The sequence below is a fragment of the Muscardinus avellanarius genome (assembly GCF_963383645.1).
Source record: "Muscardinus avellanarius genome assembly, chromosome: 1".
NCBI lineage: Eukaryota > Metazoa > Chordata > Mammalia > Rodentia > Gliridae > Muscardinus > Muscardinus avellanarius.
The window spans coordinates 234,336,017-234,353,446 of record NC_137786.1 but is presented as its reverse complement, the minus strand read 5'-3'; the positions used below and the strand labels follow the sequence as shown (position 1 = coordinate 234,353,446).

The window sequence follows — 17,430 nt, the reverse complement described above, 5'->3', positions numbered from 1 at the left end:
AGCCGGCCTGTGCCTTCCTGACTGGCTGTGGTGTGTAGTAAGCAAAAAAAAAAAAAAAAAGAATCCCAGCCTCCTGGACAGAGTTTAGCCGGCCCTGAGGACACTGAGCTGTCTTGTCTTATTCTCATCTTATTATTGTTATTGCTATTATTATTATTGTGGCACTAGGGATAGAACCCAAGGGCATTCTACCTCTGAGCTATACCCCAGCACCATTGTGTGTGTGTGTGTGTGTGTGTGTGTGTGTGTGTGTGATGTGTGTGTTACTAGGACTGGAACTCAGGGGCATTCGACCTCCAAGCTACAAGCCCAGCCCTATTTTTTATTCTTTATCTTGAAACAGGGTCTCACTGAGTTGCAGAGGGCCTCACTAAGCAGCTGAGGCTGTGCCATCCTCCTGTCTCAGCCTCTATTTTTTTTTTTTTAGTACTGAAGATAGAACTCAAGGGCACTCTCCCTCCTAGCTACATCCCCCAGCCCTATTTCCATATCAGTCATATATGAGCTGGAAGTGTAGCTCTGAGATAGAATGCTCCTGGGTTCAACCCCTAGCACCATAAAAAAAAAAAAAAAAAAAATCTCAACAGGCTCTCAACAGTTTGCTGAGGCTGTCCTCCGACCTGCACTCCTCCTGTCCCAGCCTCCACTGTCTCCAGTATAAGGATTACAGGCCTGCACCACCCGGCCAGCTCACACGGTGGCCTTGTAGCCTGTTACCTATTGACCCTGTTGGTAAGACCTGCAGGCGCCTTTGACGAGACGCCCCAGAACACAACAGCACTCCAGAAGGAGGTAGTCCCCGCCTTGGCCCTGGCCCAGGAGCCCAGGTACACAAGGGCTCCCCCCGCAGGAGCTCTGTGGGTTAAAGTGCATCCAATGAAGTGGAGCCGGGGATTCACAGAATCCCCACACGGCTCTTGGAAACGGTGGCCCAAAGGCCTCAAAGGACACAGAGAGGACACAGTGAAGAGGGGCCACCGGGTCCCTGAGCTCTGCCGGCCAGAAGCAGGCTCGAAAAGACTCAGCTGCAAATACAGGCTGCCATTCCTGAAAGAGGAAGAGGGCAGAAGAGCCCAGAGCCAGGGGGATGCTTCCCGGACCTTGGAATTCTGGAATTTTTTTTTGGCACTGGGGGTTAAAGCCAAAGGCATTCTACCTTCAAGATACATCACCGGCCTTATTTATTTATTTATTTATTTATTTATTTATTTATTTATTGTGGTACTGGGGATGAAACCCAGGGGTGTTCTACCTCCAAGCTAACCCCCCCCCCCAGCCCTATTTTTTATTCTTTATTTTGAAACAGGATCTCACTGACTTGCAAAGGGCCTCACTAAGTAGCTGAGGCTGTCCATGAACTGTGATCCTCCTGTTTCAGCCTCTCAAGGGCTGGGACTACAAATGTGTGCCACTACACCCAGCTTATTATTTTATTTTATTTTATTTTGCAGGTCTGGGGATGGAACCCAGGGATACTTGACCTCCGAGCTACACCCCCTGCCCTATTTTTTATTCTTTATTTTGAAACAGGGTCTCACTAAGTTGCAGAGGGCCTCACTAAGTAGCTGAGTCTGTCTGCAAACCGTGACCCTCTGGTCTCAGCCTCCTGAATGCTGGGATTACAAGCGTGCGCCACCACGCCCGGCTTATTTTTTTTATTTTGAGACAGGGTCTTGCTAGGTTGATGAGAGTCTTACTACTTGCTGAGGATGTCCTCAAATCTGTGACCCTCCTGTCTCAGCCTCCCTAGTACTGGGAATAAAGGCATATGCCACTATGCCCAACTTTTATAGTGTATATGTGGTACTGAGGATTGAACCCAGGAGCATTCTACCTCTCCGCTGTACCCCGAGCCCTTTTTATTTTTTAATTTTGAAAACAGAGTCTCACTAAGTTGCTGACGGCCTCTCTTAAAGTGCTGTGGCAGGCCTCGAACCTGTGATCCTCCTGTCTTAACCTCTTAAGAACTGAGATTACAGGTGTGTGCCAGCCTGTGCCAGGCGCCTTCACTTTATTAATGTAGTACATTGCCAGGCGTGGTGGCGCACGCTTGTGATCCCAGCATTCGGGAGGCTGAGACAGGAGGATCGCGGTTCGCGGACAGCCTCAGCTACTCAGTGAGGCCTCCGCAACTCAGTGAGACCCGGTTTCAAAATAAAGAATAAAAAATAGGGCAGGGGGTGTAGCTCGGAGGTCAAATGCCCCTGGGTTCCATCCCCAGACCTGCAAAAAAAAAAAAAAAAAAAAAGTAGTACATTACATTGGTTGATTTTCTTACGCTAAATCACCCTTGTCCCCGAGTTAACCCGCTTAGTCACAGAGTGTAATCCTTTTACTGTTCTGTCAACCATAATCTTCATATCTAGGCGCATAAGTGGTGCCTCATCATTTTCTCTGTGTTCTTTTTCTTTTTTCTTTTTCTTTTCTTTCCTTTTCTTTCTTCTTTCTTTCTTTCTTTCTTTCTTTCTTTCTTTCTTTCTTTTTCTTTTTGCGGTACTGGGGTTGGAAAGCAGGGGCATTCTACCTCCAAGCTACACCCCCAGCCCTATTTTTTATTCTTTTTTTGAAACAGGGTCTCACTGAGTTGGGAAGGCCCTCACTAAGTAGCTGAGGCTGGCCGCGAACCGCGATCCTCCAGTCTCAGCCTCCTAAGTACTGGGATTATAGACGTGCGCCACCAGACTTAGCTACTTTTCCTTCCTTCTTTCCTTCCTTCCTTCCTTCTTTCCTTCCTTCCTTCCTTCCTTTTTTCCTTCTTTCCTCCTTCCTTCCTTCCTTCCTTCCTTCTTTCCTTCCTTCCTTCCTTTTTTCCTCCTTCCTTCCTTCCTTCCTTCCTTCCTTCCTTCCTTCCTTCTTTCCTTCCTTCCTTCTTTCCTCCCTCCCTCTCTTCCTTCCTCTTTTGCACCGGGAATAAAAACGAGGTACATGCTGTCTCTAAGCTATAGCCCCAGCCTCTTTTTGTCTGTTTTTTAAGCAGGGTCTTCCTAAATTGCCAAGGGTCTCGCTAAGTTGGTGAGGGTCCAGCTAAACGGCTGAGGTCAGCCTCAAACCTGCCTCAGCGTCCCAAGTCCTGAAATGACAGGTGTGCGCTCCCACGCCCAGCTCTGGGGATTGAACCTAGGGGCGCTCTACCACTGAGGTGAATCCTCAGCCCTTTTTAGTGTCTGTTTTGATGCGGGGTCCCCCTCAGTTGCCTGGGCTGGTCTCCAATTTGTAGTCCTCCTGCCTCAGCCTCCTGAGCAGCTCGGGTTACAGGTGTGCACCTTCACACCAGCTCTATTTTGTGAAGAGCCAGAAGGGAGGCGCTTGGTCGGGGACAGCACGAGGTAAGGATGAGGAGGTAGAAACGTTCATCAACTATGATGGATAGCCTCATGGTTCCAACAACCGCGAGTTTAATGACTGGGCTTTCCGGATGCTGCGATCCACAGCCTGTCCCGGGTGCCTCAGTGGGAGCCGTCGGGGCTGCTCCTGATCCCCAGACGCGAGGCCTGAGCTTTCGGCCAGCTGGACAGAGTGTGTGGGTCGGCCCCGGGTCACCACTGGCTGCCGTGGCGGGCTTGGCACTCTGGCGGGCAGAGAGAGCTTTTCCCACCCACGGTCTCTCACCGCCCGCGGGGACCCCGGTCCTCAGCCGCCTCTCGCCTGTGGGGCCTGCGGCACCCGACCGGGTCCTGGACTCTGGGGCTCCCCGCCCAGGCCCCTCACAGCCACGAGGCTCGGAAGCTCCCGGGTCTCACCCGGCCCGTAACGACGCTCAGCGACCTCCTGAGACCGGAGTTCTGCTCTAATTCGCCATTCTGTGGGTGGAGAAACTGAGGCACGGGGCCACCTGGGAAGGTTGGTTCCCAAGCTAGGAGCGACCCTGAGGTCTGTCACTGACCCTGTTGGTTTTTACCAGGGCATCCAGCCGAGGTCACCTGGTCTGCAGAGGGACTGCGGTGGCAGTTTCTTCTTACTTTATTTATTTTTTGTGCGTGTGTGCGGCACTGGGGATTGGACCCAGGGGCATTCTACCTCCAAGCCACACCCCCGGCCCTATTTTATTCTTTATTTTGAAACAGGGTCTCACTAAGTTGCAGACGGCCTCACTGAGTAGCTGAGGCTGGCCGCGAACCTGCCATCCTCCTGTGTCAACCTCCCAAGTTCTGGGATGACGGGGATGTGTCGCTCTTCCGTTTCCTATACAGCTTCCGACGTTAAATCAGTATTTATTTCACTTGACGATGATGTAAATTTCTAACAAACAGGACTATACAAGGGTAAAATATCCATCCGTACATAAAAAAACATAAAATCCATATATAAAAATAAATGTATATATATAAAATTAATTTAATTTTTATTTTTTCGTGCTACTGGGAATAGAATCCAGGGGTGCTCTCCCTCCAAGCTACACTCCAGTCTTACTTTATTTTGAAACAGGGTCTTGCTAAATTGCTGAAGATCTCACTGATTTGCTGAGGCTGGCCTCAAACTTGCAGTACTCCTGTGTCAGCCTCCCAAGTACTAGGACAACAGGCATGAACCACCACACCAGGTTCATCCTTACCCATTTTGTACACCAACTAGTAGAATCCTAAAAATTGGCATTTACAGGATAACCAGTAAAAACAGCTTTTAGCTGGGCGTGGTGGCGCATGTTTGTAACCCCAGCCTTTGGGAGGCTGAGACAGGAGGATCACGGTTCGAGGACAGCCTCAGCTACTTAGTGAGGCCGTTTGCAACTCAGTGGGACCCTGTTTCCAAATAAAGAATAAAAAATAGGGCTGGGGGTGTACCTTGGAGGTAGAATGCCCCTGGGTCCATTCCCAGTACAGCAAAAAATAAATAAATAAATAAAAATAAAAAGCTTTAGTACCCCAAGAGGTACATAAAAGCAAGCCCAGCCTTCTTGAAGGTCTATTCTGGCTTGTTACCTACAGATTCTGTTTTCTGTGGCCTTCGTCTAGGGTTGGTGCTTCCAGGCGGCGCGCGTGTACCTTCCTTCCGACGTCCTGCTTTTTCCTCCTCCCCTCTGCACCTCTGATGTTCTTTGTGACCGGCTCTTTCTTAGCAAATGTTTTCTTGGTCCGCGTTCCGGTTCTGGCGCGGCCGGTTTCGCCGGCGGCCTGGCAGGCTCCCGCGGGCTCCTGCCTGGTTACTTGGGATGTGGCTTCGTGCGGGGCTTGCTCTTCCCATAATGAGTATGTGAGCGCAGCAGGCTGAAGCTGCTGGACCGCCCCTGGCCGCTGCCTCTGAGGCTGCTCAGGCGGGGTATAGGTCTCATTTCAGTTTTCTTTAAAGCACAGCTTTATCGAAGCCGGGTATGGTGGCGCACGCCTGTAATTCCAGTACTTGGGAGGCTGAGACGGGAGGATTGCAGGTTCAAGGCCAGCCTCAGATATTTAGTGAGACCCAGCTTAAAAAAAAAAAAATTAAAAGGGCCAGGCGTGGTGGTGCACACTTGTAATCCCAGCATTCGGGAGGCTAAGACTGGAGGATCGCGGTTCTCAGAAAGCCTCAGCTACTTAGCGAGACCCTTCACAAGTAAGACTCTGTTTCAAAAATAAAAAGGACTACAAAATAAGGCTGGGGGTGTAGTTCGGAGGTACAATACCCCTGGGTTCCATCCCCCGTACCGCAAAATAATAATAATAATAATAATAATAATAATAATATAAATAAATAGCCAGGCGTGGTGGCGCACGCTTGTAATCCCTGCACTTGGGAGGCGGAGACAGGAGGATTGCGCTGGTTTGAAGCCAGCCTCACTGGCTTAAGAGACCGTTTCCAAATAAAAATAATATAAAATAGGTCTGGGAGTGTAGGCCAGAGGTAGAAGGGGTTCCAGGAACCCCAGTACCACCAAAAATAAAAATAAATAAATAATTTAAAAAAGGGCTGGGGGGTGTAGCTCTAGGTAGATCGCCCCTAGGTTCAATCCCCAGGACCAAAATAACAACAAAATTGAAACAAAAATATGCCTTTATTGAGATAGAATTCATAGCATGCCACCCACTCATTGAAAGTGCCCAGCTCCATGGTCTGGGCAGGGCCTCTGATGGGTCTTACCAGCCCTGAGACTACCCTGCGCCCCCGTGTCTCACCCCCTTTTCGGGGTCACCTCCTCATTTACATCTGAAGCTATGAAAAGATTCTAGACCAGGCGGGCGTGGGGGCGCAGGCTTGTATCCCAGTACTCGGGAGGCTGAGACAGGAGGGTCCAGGACTGCAGCCAGCCTCACTACTTAGGCCCTCCGCAATTTAGTGAGACTCTGTTTCAAAATTAAGAATAAAAAATAGGGCTGAGGGTATCACTGGGAGGTAGAATGCCACTGAGTTCCATCCCCAGTACCACACACACAAAAAAAAAGGTAAAGAAGGGCCGGGCGTGGTGGGCACGCTTGTAATCCCCGCGCTTGGGAGGCAGAGACAGGAGGATCGCGCAGGTTCGAAGCCAGCCGCGCTGGCTTAGGATACCCTGTTTCCAAAAATAAAATAGGTCTGGGAGTGTAACCCGGAGATAGACGGGCTTCCAAGAACCCCAGTACCACCAAAAAAAAAAAAAAAAAAAAAAAGAAAAGAAAAGAAAAAAAGATTCCAGGGGTCTGTGATAGGCTGTGGCGTGTACCAGAACCAAGGGTTACGGCAGACAGCCCACGCTGGCACACACTGCCAGTACGGCCCTCCATGGGCTGTTCTTGGTGTCTGGCTCGGGCAGGACTCACTGGTAGAGCCCCAGCTCTGTCTTCTGTTTGCCAGAACCCAGGAAAAGTGCTTAGTAAATAGAGGTAGAAACATTAGTTCCTGTAACGTTAAGCAGCGATGATTTTGCAGCAGGAACTGTGATCGGCCTGCCCTCCCTCTGTGGGATCTTTCAAGAACAAGGACAATTAAGTGCTACTGTTACTCTTATTTATTTCTTTATTTTTTTGTGGTATGGGGGATAGAAGCCAGGGGTATTCTACCTCTGAGCTACACCTACCCCATTTTTTTATTCTTTATTTTGAAACAGGGTCTCACTGAGTTGCAGAGGGCCTCACTAAGTAGCTGAGGCTGTCCGCGAACCGCGATCCTCCGGTCTCAGCCTCCTGAATGCTGGGATTACAAGTGTGCGCCACCACGCCTGGCTTTTATTTTTATTCTGAAACAGAGTCTTGCTAGGTGATGAGAGCCTCACTACTTGCTGAGGCTGTCCTTGAACCTGAGACCCTGCTGTCTCAGCCTCCCAAGTACTGGGATTAAAAGTGTGCACCACCATGCCTGGCATATTTATTTTGGTGGCACTGGCGATTGAACTCAGGGGCATTCTACCTCTAAAGGACACCCTCTGCCCTATTTTTTTTTTATTCTTTATTTTGAAACAGGGTCTCACTAAATTGCTTGCAAAGGGCCTCACTAAGTAGCTGCAGCTGGCTGAGAACCTGTGATCCTCCTGCTTCAGCCTCCCAAGTGGGATTACAAGCGGGCACCGCCATGCCTGGCTTGTTACCCTACAGATGTTCAGAAGGTTAAGTCAGCTGCCCAGGGTAGCAAAGTGAACAGGAGACTGGGTGAAGATGCTCCATCCTGGGGCAGCCCCTGCCCAGGAAGCTCCCTCTGCGTCCTTCCCAGCGGCTGCCTCGACCCACGACCCACAAGTGGGCCAGACAGTCCCGGGCACGTGGAAACAGTTGCTAGTCCAGGCGGCGCCGCAGAGTGGCGGGTGGGGGGTGCGGGTTTAGCTTGCGGGCCTGGTGGTTTTTATCTTCCTCCTCATCAGGCAACTCCCTGCCAGCCCCTCCCGCAGGCATCCTGCGGCCTGGCACAGCCGGTCCGACCCGTTCCCCTGCCGGCTGTGCCGGGGAGGCAGGGCACCAATTGCAAGCACCTGGTGGATCTCATAATTCAACGAAGCTGCAGGGGCGAGAGGAGCAGTCGGTGCATCTTGGAGGCCGAATGTCGACGAAGGGTCCGGGCTCAGAGCCCACACTGGGGTATGTGAGGCCGGGGGGCAAGGGCCAGGGCAGAGGGGCCTCGGAGCCAAAAGGGGTGGGTGGTGCACACCTGAGATCCCAGTACTGGGGAGGCTGAGAGAGGAAGCATGCAGGTTTGAGGCCAGACTCAGCAATTTAGGAGGACACTGTCTCCAAATTAAAATAAATCGATAAATAATAAGGGCGGGGCTGGCTACTGGCAGATATGGGATGCCCAGGCACAAGAGAGGGCCATGGCCAATGGTCGAGGGCAAGATGCCAGGGCTGTGGCTGCAGGGTGATGGGCCGGGCGTGGGGCTCAGGGCAGAGGGGCATGGCCTGGTCCGGCCCTGACCGCTGCCCCGCTTTCTGGGTCTCGCATCCCTGTGATACACAGCGCTTGGGAAACGCTCAGGAGCTCAGGGGGTTCAGAGAGACCCCCTTCCTTCCTGGAGGAGCACCGAGGCTGGGGAAGGAGGGGTGGTCAGATGGGATTCACTGGGAGCCATGGAGCCGTGATCAGGGTGTGGGGGGACAGAGTGGGGAAAGGGGGAGTCCTTGGGAGGTGAGGTCAGAACTGAGTCTTAAAAGCTACATTCCCAGCTGGGTGTGGTGGCGCACACTTGTAATCCCAGTATTTGGGAGGCTGAGACAGGAGGATCTGGGTTCACGGCCAGCCTCAGCTACTTAGTGAGGCCCTGGTTCAAAATAAAGAATAAAAAATTGGAGTACAGCTTGGAGGTAGAATGCCTCTGATTCAATCCCCAGCACCACACACACACACAAAAGCTACGTTCCCAGCTGGGCGTGATGGCGCACACCTATTATCCCAGTCCTTGGGAGGCTGACACAGGAGGACCAGTCACAGATTTGAGGCCAGCCTCAGCAACTTAGTGAGGCCCTGTTTTTTTTTTTTTTTTTTTTTTTTTTTTTCGGTTCTGGGGATGGAACTCAGGGACTTTCTACCTCCGGGCTAAACTCCCAGACCTATTTTCTATTTTATTTGGAAACAGGGTCTCACTAAGTTGCCGAGAGCCTCACTAAGTAGCTGAGGCTGGCTTCGAACCTGCGCGATCCTCCTGTCTCAGCCTCCCAAGCGCGGGGATTACAAGCATGTGCCACCACGCCTGGCAATGAGGTCCTCTTTTAACGTAAAAAATTAGATAAGGTTGAGGGGATAGTTCAGAGGGAGAATATTCCTGGGTTCAATCCCTAGTACCATAAAAACAAACAGTAAATAAAAATAAATAAAAAGTAAAAATTAAAAGGGATGAGGATAGCACCGGGCGTGGTGGCGCACGCTTGTAATCCCAGCATTTGGGAGGTGGAGACCGGAGGATTGCGGTTCGTGGACAGCCTCAGCTACTTAGCGAGACTCTTTGCAATTCAGTGAGACCCTGTTTCAAAAAATAAAAAAGACTAAAAAAATAGGGCTGGGGGGTGTAGCGCAGAGGTAGACTGCCCCTGGGTTCCATCCCCGGTACTGTCAGGAAAAAAAAAAGCCCCGCTCCCTGACTGCAGGTTCTGAAAGTAGCACACGCTTCTCCTTGCTGTACGTTCTCGATGCTGGCACAAAGATGAACTCGCCTAAGATGATTTCTCGGGGTGGATCTTGTTGTTAAGCGATTCTGTAATACTTTCTGATGGCACAGATGTCCCGGGAGGGCTGGCAGCGTCTGGGTGGTCGCCTGTGTGACCCACGTCCAGCTGGGGCTGCGTGGTGAGCAGCCTGCGGCCCCGAGCCAGCCCCCGCCTGGCAAACGCCGTGCCCTCCCCTGCAGGACAGGCAGGAAAGCGCCTCCGGTGAGGCAGTGCGTCCAGTGCCAGCTCCCGGGGCCACTGAGTAGCCTCTGTCCCCATCTGTTTCCTCAGCAACTGAGCTGCTGCTGCTGACTCCTTCACTGTCTGACTGAACACCGTGTGTTCACAAGTCAGGACACAGACAGCGATTGTTGGGAAAGACAGGGTTTCCTCCCACCCCTGGCCGCTCCTGGGAAAGGTGCCCGACCACACTGAAGCCAGGGTTCTGGGGTGAACATCAGGTCCCCGGGGGCCAGAGCGTGCCCGACTCCTAAAGCATCCAGCCCCACAAAGGCAGTAGGGAGCCATGGAAGATATTAGAGCTAGGCTGATGGAACCAGGGGTTCTTGAACTCCAGGCAGGATGCGCTGGTGAGGGCCGGTGATGAGATGTTCCAGGCTGAGCTCTGGGACAGGCCGGGGGCCACTCCAGGAGGCTGATGTCCCGCCTATGGCAGGTGGGGACCAGCCCTCCCCCAGCCCTGCTCCTCTGGAGCCCTCAGCAGGGAATAGCACTGGCCTTCTTGGGCACAGCTCAGGGGGACCTGGCTTTGGGGAAGGAACGGGCCAGGCCCACTTCAGCCTAAGCCAGATGGTGAGCCCGCCCGGTGGACAGGTCTTCACTGAGCACCCGGGGGAGGGCGGAGGCCAGGCTGCCAGGAGCGGGAGTTTGAAGGTGAGCCCGAGAATCTACCCAGCATCTGGGCCTGTCTCCCTGCATTTCTCGGCCGCACAGCCCAGAGCTGGACTGACTCCTACCCCGCCTTACTGTCCTGAGGACGGTGACCGCGGCGGTCATCCTGCAGGCTCTGCTCACTAACTGGGACGAAAGTCGCCGAAGCCCAGGGAGGGTGCAGCCGCAGATACTGCTGGGCTCCAGGGGACCCAGTGGGCAGCCAAGCCCCTGCTCGCCCCACGGCCAGCACAGCCCCGAGGTAGGGTCTGGCCGTGGCCCTGGGATGTGCTACTGAAGACCAAGGACAAACACACACTGCATAGACGCTTGCACACACACAGACACCCACACACACCCATCACACAAAGACATACAGATCCCCACAGACATACCTACACTCACACACGAAGAAACACACCCAGCCAGCTGGATGGCACACATGTGTAATCCCAGTACTTGGGAGGCTGAGATAGAAGAATCGCAAGTTGGAGGGCACCCTTAGCAACTTAGTGACACTGTATCAAAACAAAAAAAACAGACAGCATTTGGGAGGCTGAGACAGGAGGATCATGGTTCACAGACAGCATCAGCTACTTAGCCATGCCCTTTGCAACTCAGTGAGACTCTGTTTCCAAATAAAGAATAAAAAAATAGAACAGGGGGTATTAGCTCGAGATCGAATGCCCCTGGGTTCCATCCCAAGACCAGCACACACACACACAAACACACACACACACAAACACACACACACACACACACACACAGCTGGGCGAGGTGGCACATGCTTGTGATCCCAGCATTCAGGAGGCTGAGACAAAAGAATCATAGTTCACGGACAACCTCAGCTACTTAGTGAGGCCCTCTGCAACTTAGTGAGACCCTGTTTCAAAATAAAGAATATAAAATAGAGCAGCGGGTGTAGCTTGGAGGTAGAATGCCCCTGGGTTCCATCTCCAGACCTGCAAATAAATAAATAAATAAATAAAATTAAGTAAAATAAAATAAAAAGGACCAGATGTGATGGTGTATGCTTATAATCCCAGTACTTGGGGGGCTGGGACAGGAGGATCATGCAGGTTCGAAACCAGTCTTAGCTACTTAGTGAGGCTCTCAGCAACTTAGTGAAACCCTGTTTCCAAATAAAAAATATAAAATAGGTCTGGGAGTATAGCTCAGAGGTAGAAAGCCCCTGGGTTCCATCCCCAGTACCACAAAAAATAAATTAATTAAATAAATAAAAAGACTAAAAAATAGGACAGAGTGTAGCTTGGAGGCACAGTGCCCCTGGGTTCCATCCCAAATACCATAAATAAATAAATAAATAAATAAATAAATAAATGTATGTCTTGGAGTGTAGCCTGGAGGTAGAAGTCCCCTGAGTTCCATCCCTAGTACCACCAAAAATAAAATAAAATGGGGTGGGAGTATAGCTTGGAGGTAGAATGCCCCTAGGTTCAGTCCCCAGTATCAGACACACACACACACAACAGACACAAAGACACACAGACGCTCAGGGACGCAGACACATGCACACCTGCGAGGCAAGCAGAAGTCACACCGCGCTCTAGCACCGGCCCTGGGCGATCCTGGTGTGTGGGGGGCGGGGGCCCCCGGGCAGCTGGAGGGCACCCCAAGAGGGACAGCCCGGCAGCCAGCCCACGCCGCCCTGTCCAGCAGGATGGACCCCTTCGAGGACACGCTGCGGCGGCTGCGGGAGGCCTTCGGCGTGGGGCGGACGCGGCCGGCGGAGTTCCGGGCGGCGCAGCTCCAGGGCCTGGGCCGCTTCCTGCGGGACAACAGGCAGCGGCTGCAGGACGCACTGGCCGAGGACCTGGGCAAGGTGACCGGGGGCCGGGGAATCCGGGCAGGGGCTGCAGGACGCGCTGGCCGAGGACCTGGGCAAGGTGACCGGGGGCCGGGGAATCCGGGCAGGGGCTGCAGTGTCCTTCCCAGGCCGGGGTCACATCCTCTTTACCCCCTGAGTTGACCGGTTATATCCCCTTATTTATTCCTGTTTAATGGACAGACCCTTCCCTGGTAAGTAGCGTATGTCAGGCACATTACAACATCACCTGTTATTAAGTCGCAAAAAGGGAAACCGAGGCACCTCAGTGTTAAGTCCACAAGGCCGAGGAAACGGCAGGCCCAAACTAGAGCGGGGGAGCCCGGCTCCCAGCCCGCGTGCAGTTCCCACGGTACCACAGCGCTGCCCAAAGAGACTGTCTTGATATGCCCCTGGGGACCACTCCCCGAACTCTAGCCCCCATCCCAGAGCCTGACACCCCTCTGCTGCAGTCGGCCATCGAATCCGACGTATCCGAGATCATCATGTGTCAGAACGAGGTGGACCTGGCCCTCAAGAACCTGCACACCTGGATAAAGGACGAGCCCACGGCTACGAACCTGGTGAGCCCCGCGGCCGGGCGGGTGTGGGGGCGCCCTGTCCTCAAGACCCAAGACCAGAGCGCGTCGGTCCTCTCACCCGGGAGCCGGGTGGCGGGAAGCGGGAAGAGGGGCTCGGGTCCTCACCGCTGTTCCGCACCCCAGTTCACAAAGCTGGGCTCGGCCTTCATCCGGAAGGAGCCCTTCGGCCTGGTGCTCATCATAGCTCCCTGGAACTACCCCCTGAACCTCACGCTCGTGCCCCTGGTGGGGGCCATCGCGGCAGGTGAGGATGGGGTCCTGGGTCCCTTGCCCTCCCGGCCCGAGAGCCCAAGCCACGGAGGGCCTCTGAGGCCCTGGCCGTGCTACGATCTGAGTGTGCCCCCCATGGCTGCCCCGTCTGCCCTGCAGGGAACTGTGTGGTTCTGAAGCCGTCGGAAATAAGCAAGGGCACAGAGAAGGTGCTGGCCGAGCTGCTGCCCCAGTACCTGGACCAGGTGAGGGGCCTGCCCCAGCTGCACCGTGGGTCCCCACACCCCGGCCTGCCCACGGGAGGTCCCGCTGCCCGGGCCCGGCCCTCAGCTGCCTGTCCCACTTTCCAGAGCTGCTTTGCCGTGGTGCTGGGCGGGCCCCAGGAGACCGGGCGGCTGCTGGAGCACAAATTTGACTACATCCTTTTCACAGGTGAGGGGGCCTTGCCCAGGGTCCTGGGGGAGAGAAAAAAAAAAGTTCTAAGCCAGGCGTGGTGGTGCACGCTTGTAATCCCAACGTTTGGGAGGCTGAGACAGGAGGACCGTGGTTCGAGGCCAGCCTCAACTACTTAGTGAGGCCCTTTGCAACTCAGTGAGAGCCTATTTCAAAATAAAGAATAAAAGCCGGGTACACTTGTAATCCCTGCGCTTGGGAGGCTGAGACAGGAGGATCGCGCAAGTTCGAAGCCAGCCTCAGCTACTTAGTGAGGCTCTCAGCAACTTAGTGAGACCCTGTTTCCAAATAAAATATAAAATAGGTCTGGGAGTATAGCCCGGAGGTAGAAAGCCTCTGGGTTCTACCCCCAGTACCACCAAAAAATAAAAAGAAAGAAAGAAAGAAAGAAAGAAAGAAAGAAAGAAAGGAAGGAAGAAAGGAAGGAAGGAAGGATAAAAAATAGGTCTGGAGCCAGGCGTGGTGGCGCACGCTTGTAATCCCTCGCTTGGGAGGCAGAGACAGGAGGATTGCGCAAGTTTGAAGCCAGCCTTGCTGGCTTAAGAGACCCTGTTTCAAATAAAAAAATATATAAATAGGTCTGGGAGTGTAGCCCAGAGGTTGAAGGGTTTTCCAGGAACCCCAGTACCACCAAAAAAAAAAAAAAATAGGTCTGGGGGGTTTAGCTTGGAGGTAGAATGCCCCTGGGTTCCATCCCCAGTACCAAAAAATAAAACAAAATAAAAATAATAATAAAAAAAAATGGTTCTAGAGGGAAGGTAGGGAGTAAATCAGGAACTGGGTGTGGCGGCACCTGTTATCTCAGTACACGGGAGGCTGAGACAGGAGAATCACAGGTTCAGGGCCAGCCTCAGTGACCTGGTAAGATTCTGTTTCAAAATAAAAAATGAAAGTAGGCCAGGGTGGCGCACGCTTGTATCTAAGCATTTGGGAGGCTGAGACAGGAGGATTGCAGTTCATGGCCAGCCTCAGCTACTTAGTGAGGCCTTTTGCAACTCAGTGAGAGAGACCTCTGTTTCAAAATAAAGTATAAAAAAGAGGCCCGGGGGTATAGCTCGGAGGTAGAATGCCTCTGGGTTCCATCCCCAGTACCACAAAAAATTAAAATAAAATAGGGCTGCAGGTATAGCTCAGAGGTAGAGTGCTTCTGGATTCAATCCCCAACACACACACACACACACACACACACACACACACACACAGCCAGAGAGGCCCACCTAGGGCAGGCAGGCCAGGCCCTTTAATCTTGGCGAGGCAGGGCTGGACACAGATCTGGTGGAGGAGAGCAGGCCAGACACCTGGTGTGAAGGGTCTCTGGGGAAGGACAGGGTGGGCAGGGGTCAGGTGCCCAGAATACTCTGGCCGCGGCCAATTTGAGGACAGGGTCTTCTGGCCATGCTCCCCAGGGAGCCCTCGTGTGGGCAAGATCGTCATGGCTGCCGCCGCCAAGCATCTGACACCTGTCACCCTGGAGCTGGGGGGCAAGAACCCCTGCTATGTGGACGACAACTGTGACCCCCAGACCGTGGCCAACCGTGTGGCCTGGTACCGCTACTTCAACGCCGGCCAGACCTGTGTGGCCCCTGACTACGTTCTGTGTAGCCGTGAGATGCAGGAGAGGCTGCTGCCCGCTCTGCAGAGCGCCATCACCCGTTTCTATGGCGACGACCCCCAGAACTCCCCCAGTCTGGGACGCATCATCAACCAGAAACATTTCAAGCGGCTGCAGGGACTGCTGGGCTGTGGCCGCGTGGCCATCGGGGGCCAGAGCGACGAGAGTGCCCGCTACATTGGTGAGTCCTCTCCCCCGCCGCGCCTTCCATGGGCTGGGGCTGAAGCCGCGGCCCACTCGATGCGGAAACCCAGCCCGAGTCCAGGGCTCCGGGGGCCACGATTCCAGGACGCGAAGGCCCACGTCACTGTGGTTCTGAGCCTGTGACGCCTCACTCCAAACTCTGGTGCTGTGGCTCAGAACCGCCGGGCGCGGACCCCGTCCCAGGGTCCTAGGTCGGACCCAGGACTCCGGGCCTGGCACTCAGTCCCGGCCCTACTGAGCCCCTCCCCAGGGGGTGTCCTAGCTGAGCTGCCCCCCCACCCCGTGCCCGCAGCGCCCACGGTGCTGGTGGACGTGCAGGAGACAGAGCCAGTGATGCAGGAGGAGATCTTTGGGCCCATCCTGCCCCTGCTGACCGTGAGCAGCCTGGATGAGGCCATCGCCTTCATCAACCGGCGGGAGAAGCCCTTGGCCCTGTACGCCTTCTCCAACAACAACCAGGTGGGGCCCGGCAGGCCTGGGGCAACAGAGCGGCAGAAAAGGGCACTCTTGACCCTGGGTGGGGGAGCTTTAGTGTAGCAGTCATCCTCCAAGAAGGCCATAATCCAGGCTGCCAATCCTAAGGCCTTGCCCAGGGGCCCAAGCAGGACCGGTCAATAGCCTCCAGGTATGTGGCTGGCCATCTGTCTGTCCTGCTAGGGCAGCGTCCACCTGGAGGGAGAGGCAGCCCCCTGTCCCTAGACTGTGCAAAGGTTCCCCAAGGCAAGCAGAGTCCCAAATGCGGTCGGGGGACAGCACAGGGCTGGGACCCCACAGGCAGAGCCAGGCTTGTGTCTGGCATTGCAGATGTATTTCCCTATAATGTCCTACCTGTCCTGCATACCCCAAGGTCATGGGCCCCCTCCTTTCTGCAGGGGTTTCTGCAGCTTTGCATCCAGCTGGGAATAACCGCACAGCCCCCTCAGCATACCTGAGAAGGCGCTGTCCTAGGGGAGGGGTCATTCAGGGAAGGTGGAGGGGGAGCGCGCCCCTCCTCTCCTGTGTGCCTGTTGGGGCTGGAGCCCTCTTCCCCATGACAGGAGCCCCTGCCCCTCCCAGGTGGTGAATCAGCTGCTGGACAGGACCAGCAGCGGCAGCTTCGGAGGCAATGAGGGCTTTATCTACCTGACCCTGCCGACATTGCCGCTCGGTGGAGTTGGTGAGTCCCTGACCCTCTGAACTCCCCCTGCTTGGAAGGCTAGAAGTCCCTCCTCTCACTCACCATTCAACCTCGATGCAGGCCCCGGCCACTACAGGCCGGCCTCGCCCGTCCCCAAGGCGGTTCTTAGAACATCCTTGCGCTAGCCGGGGGCGCAGTGTGCGTGCCTGTCAGCCCAGGACCTGGGAGGTCGAGGCAGGAGAATCACAGGTTGCAGACCAGCCTGAGCAGCTTAGAGGGACCTGCAGCAACCTAGCAAGACTCTTTCAAGATAAAAAATAAACATAAAGGGCTGGGGGTGTAGCCTGGAGGTAGAATGCCCCTGGTTTTAATACCCAATACCAAAAAATAAAAGGCCTGGCTCTGTGCGAGGCCCCTGCCAGGGGCTTCTGGCCTGGGCAATGGGCTGCTTCAGGGGCTGGTGCGTGGGGCTGGACGGGGCGCCCGGCCTCAGCCCTCCGGCTCTCTGCCCGTGCAGGCAACAGCGGGATGGGCCGGTACCACGGCAAATTCTCCTTCGACACCTTCTCCCACCACCGCGCCTGCCTGCTCTCGCCGGCGGGCATGGAGAGGCTCAATGAGATCCGCTACCCGCCCTATAGTGACTGGAGCCAGCAGCTGATAAGATGGGCCATGAGCTCCCAGAGCTGCACCCTGCTGTGAGCATGCTGCCGTCGCCCAGGTCCATCCTGCTGCCCAGCCCCGACACCCCTCCCCCCCGCGGTCAGCTGCTGTGAGCATGCTGCCATCTCCAGTCCATCCTGCTGCCCAGCCCCGGCCCCACCCCCCGGCGGTCAGCTGCTGCCCATGGGCTCAGTGGCTCCTGAAAGGCAGGTTTCCAGCCCAGAGGCTCCCGCTCCAAAATATTTTCTAACAAGCTTCTAACTAGGCAGGACCTCTGGGTACCCGGCTCAGTTGCTTTCAGTATCAATGTCCTCTCTGCAGCCTCGGATTAAATA

General features: G+C 54.4%; 1 protein-coding gene across 2 annotated transcripts; it reads left to right on the top strand.

Annotated features, from left to right (window-relative positions):
- Positions 1–12,090: 12,090 nt before the first annotated feature.
- LOC308272859 (aldehyde dehydrogenase family 3 member B2) lies at positions 12,091–17,134 on the top strand (the record flags this gene model as incomplete). Of its 2 annotated transcripts, XM_080709887.1 has the most annotated exons (9): positions 12,091–12,252; positions 12,708–12,818; positions 12,960–13,080; positions 13,206–13,291; positions 13,397–13,478; positions 14,906–15,292; positions 15,608–15,774; positions 16,372–16,471; positions 16,950–17,134. In XM_080709887.1, 9 exons carry the CDS (start codon positions 12,091–12,093, stop codon positions 17,132–17,134), a joined length of 1,401 nt encoding a protein of 466 aa, XP_080566013.1. The 2 variants fall into 2 exon arrangements, with proteins under 2 accessions (XP_080566013.1, XP_080566014.1); XM_080709888.1 differs by lacking the exon at positions 12,708–12,818.
- Positions 17,135–17,430: the final 296 nt, after the last annotated feature.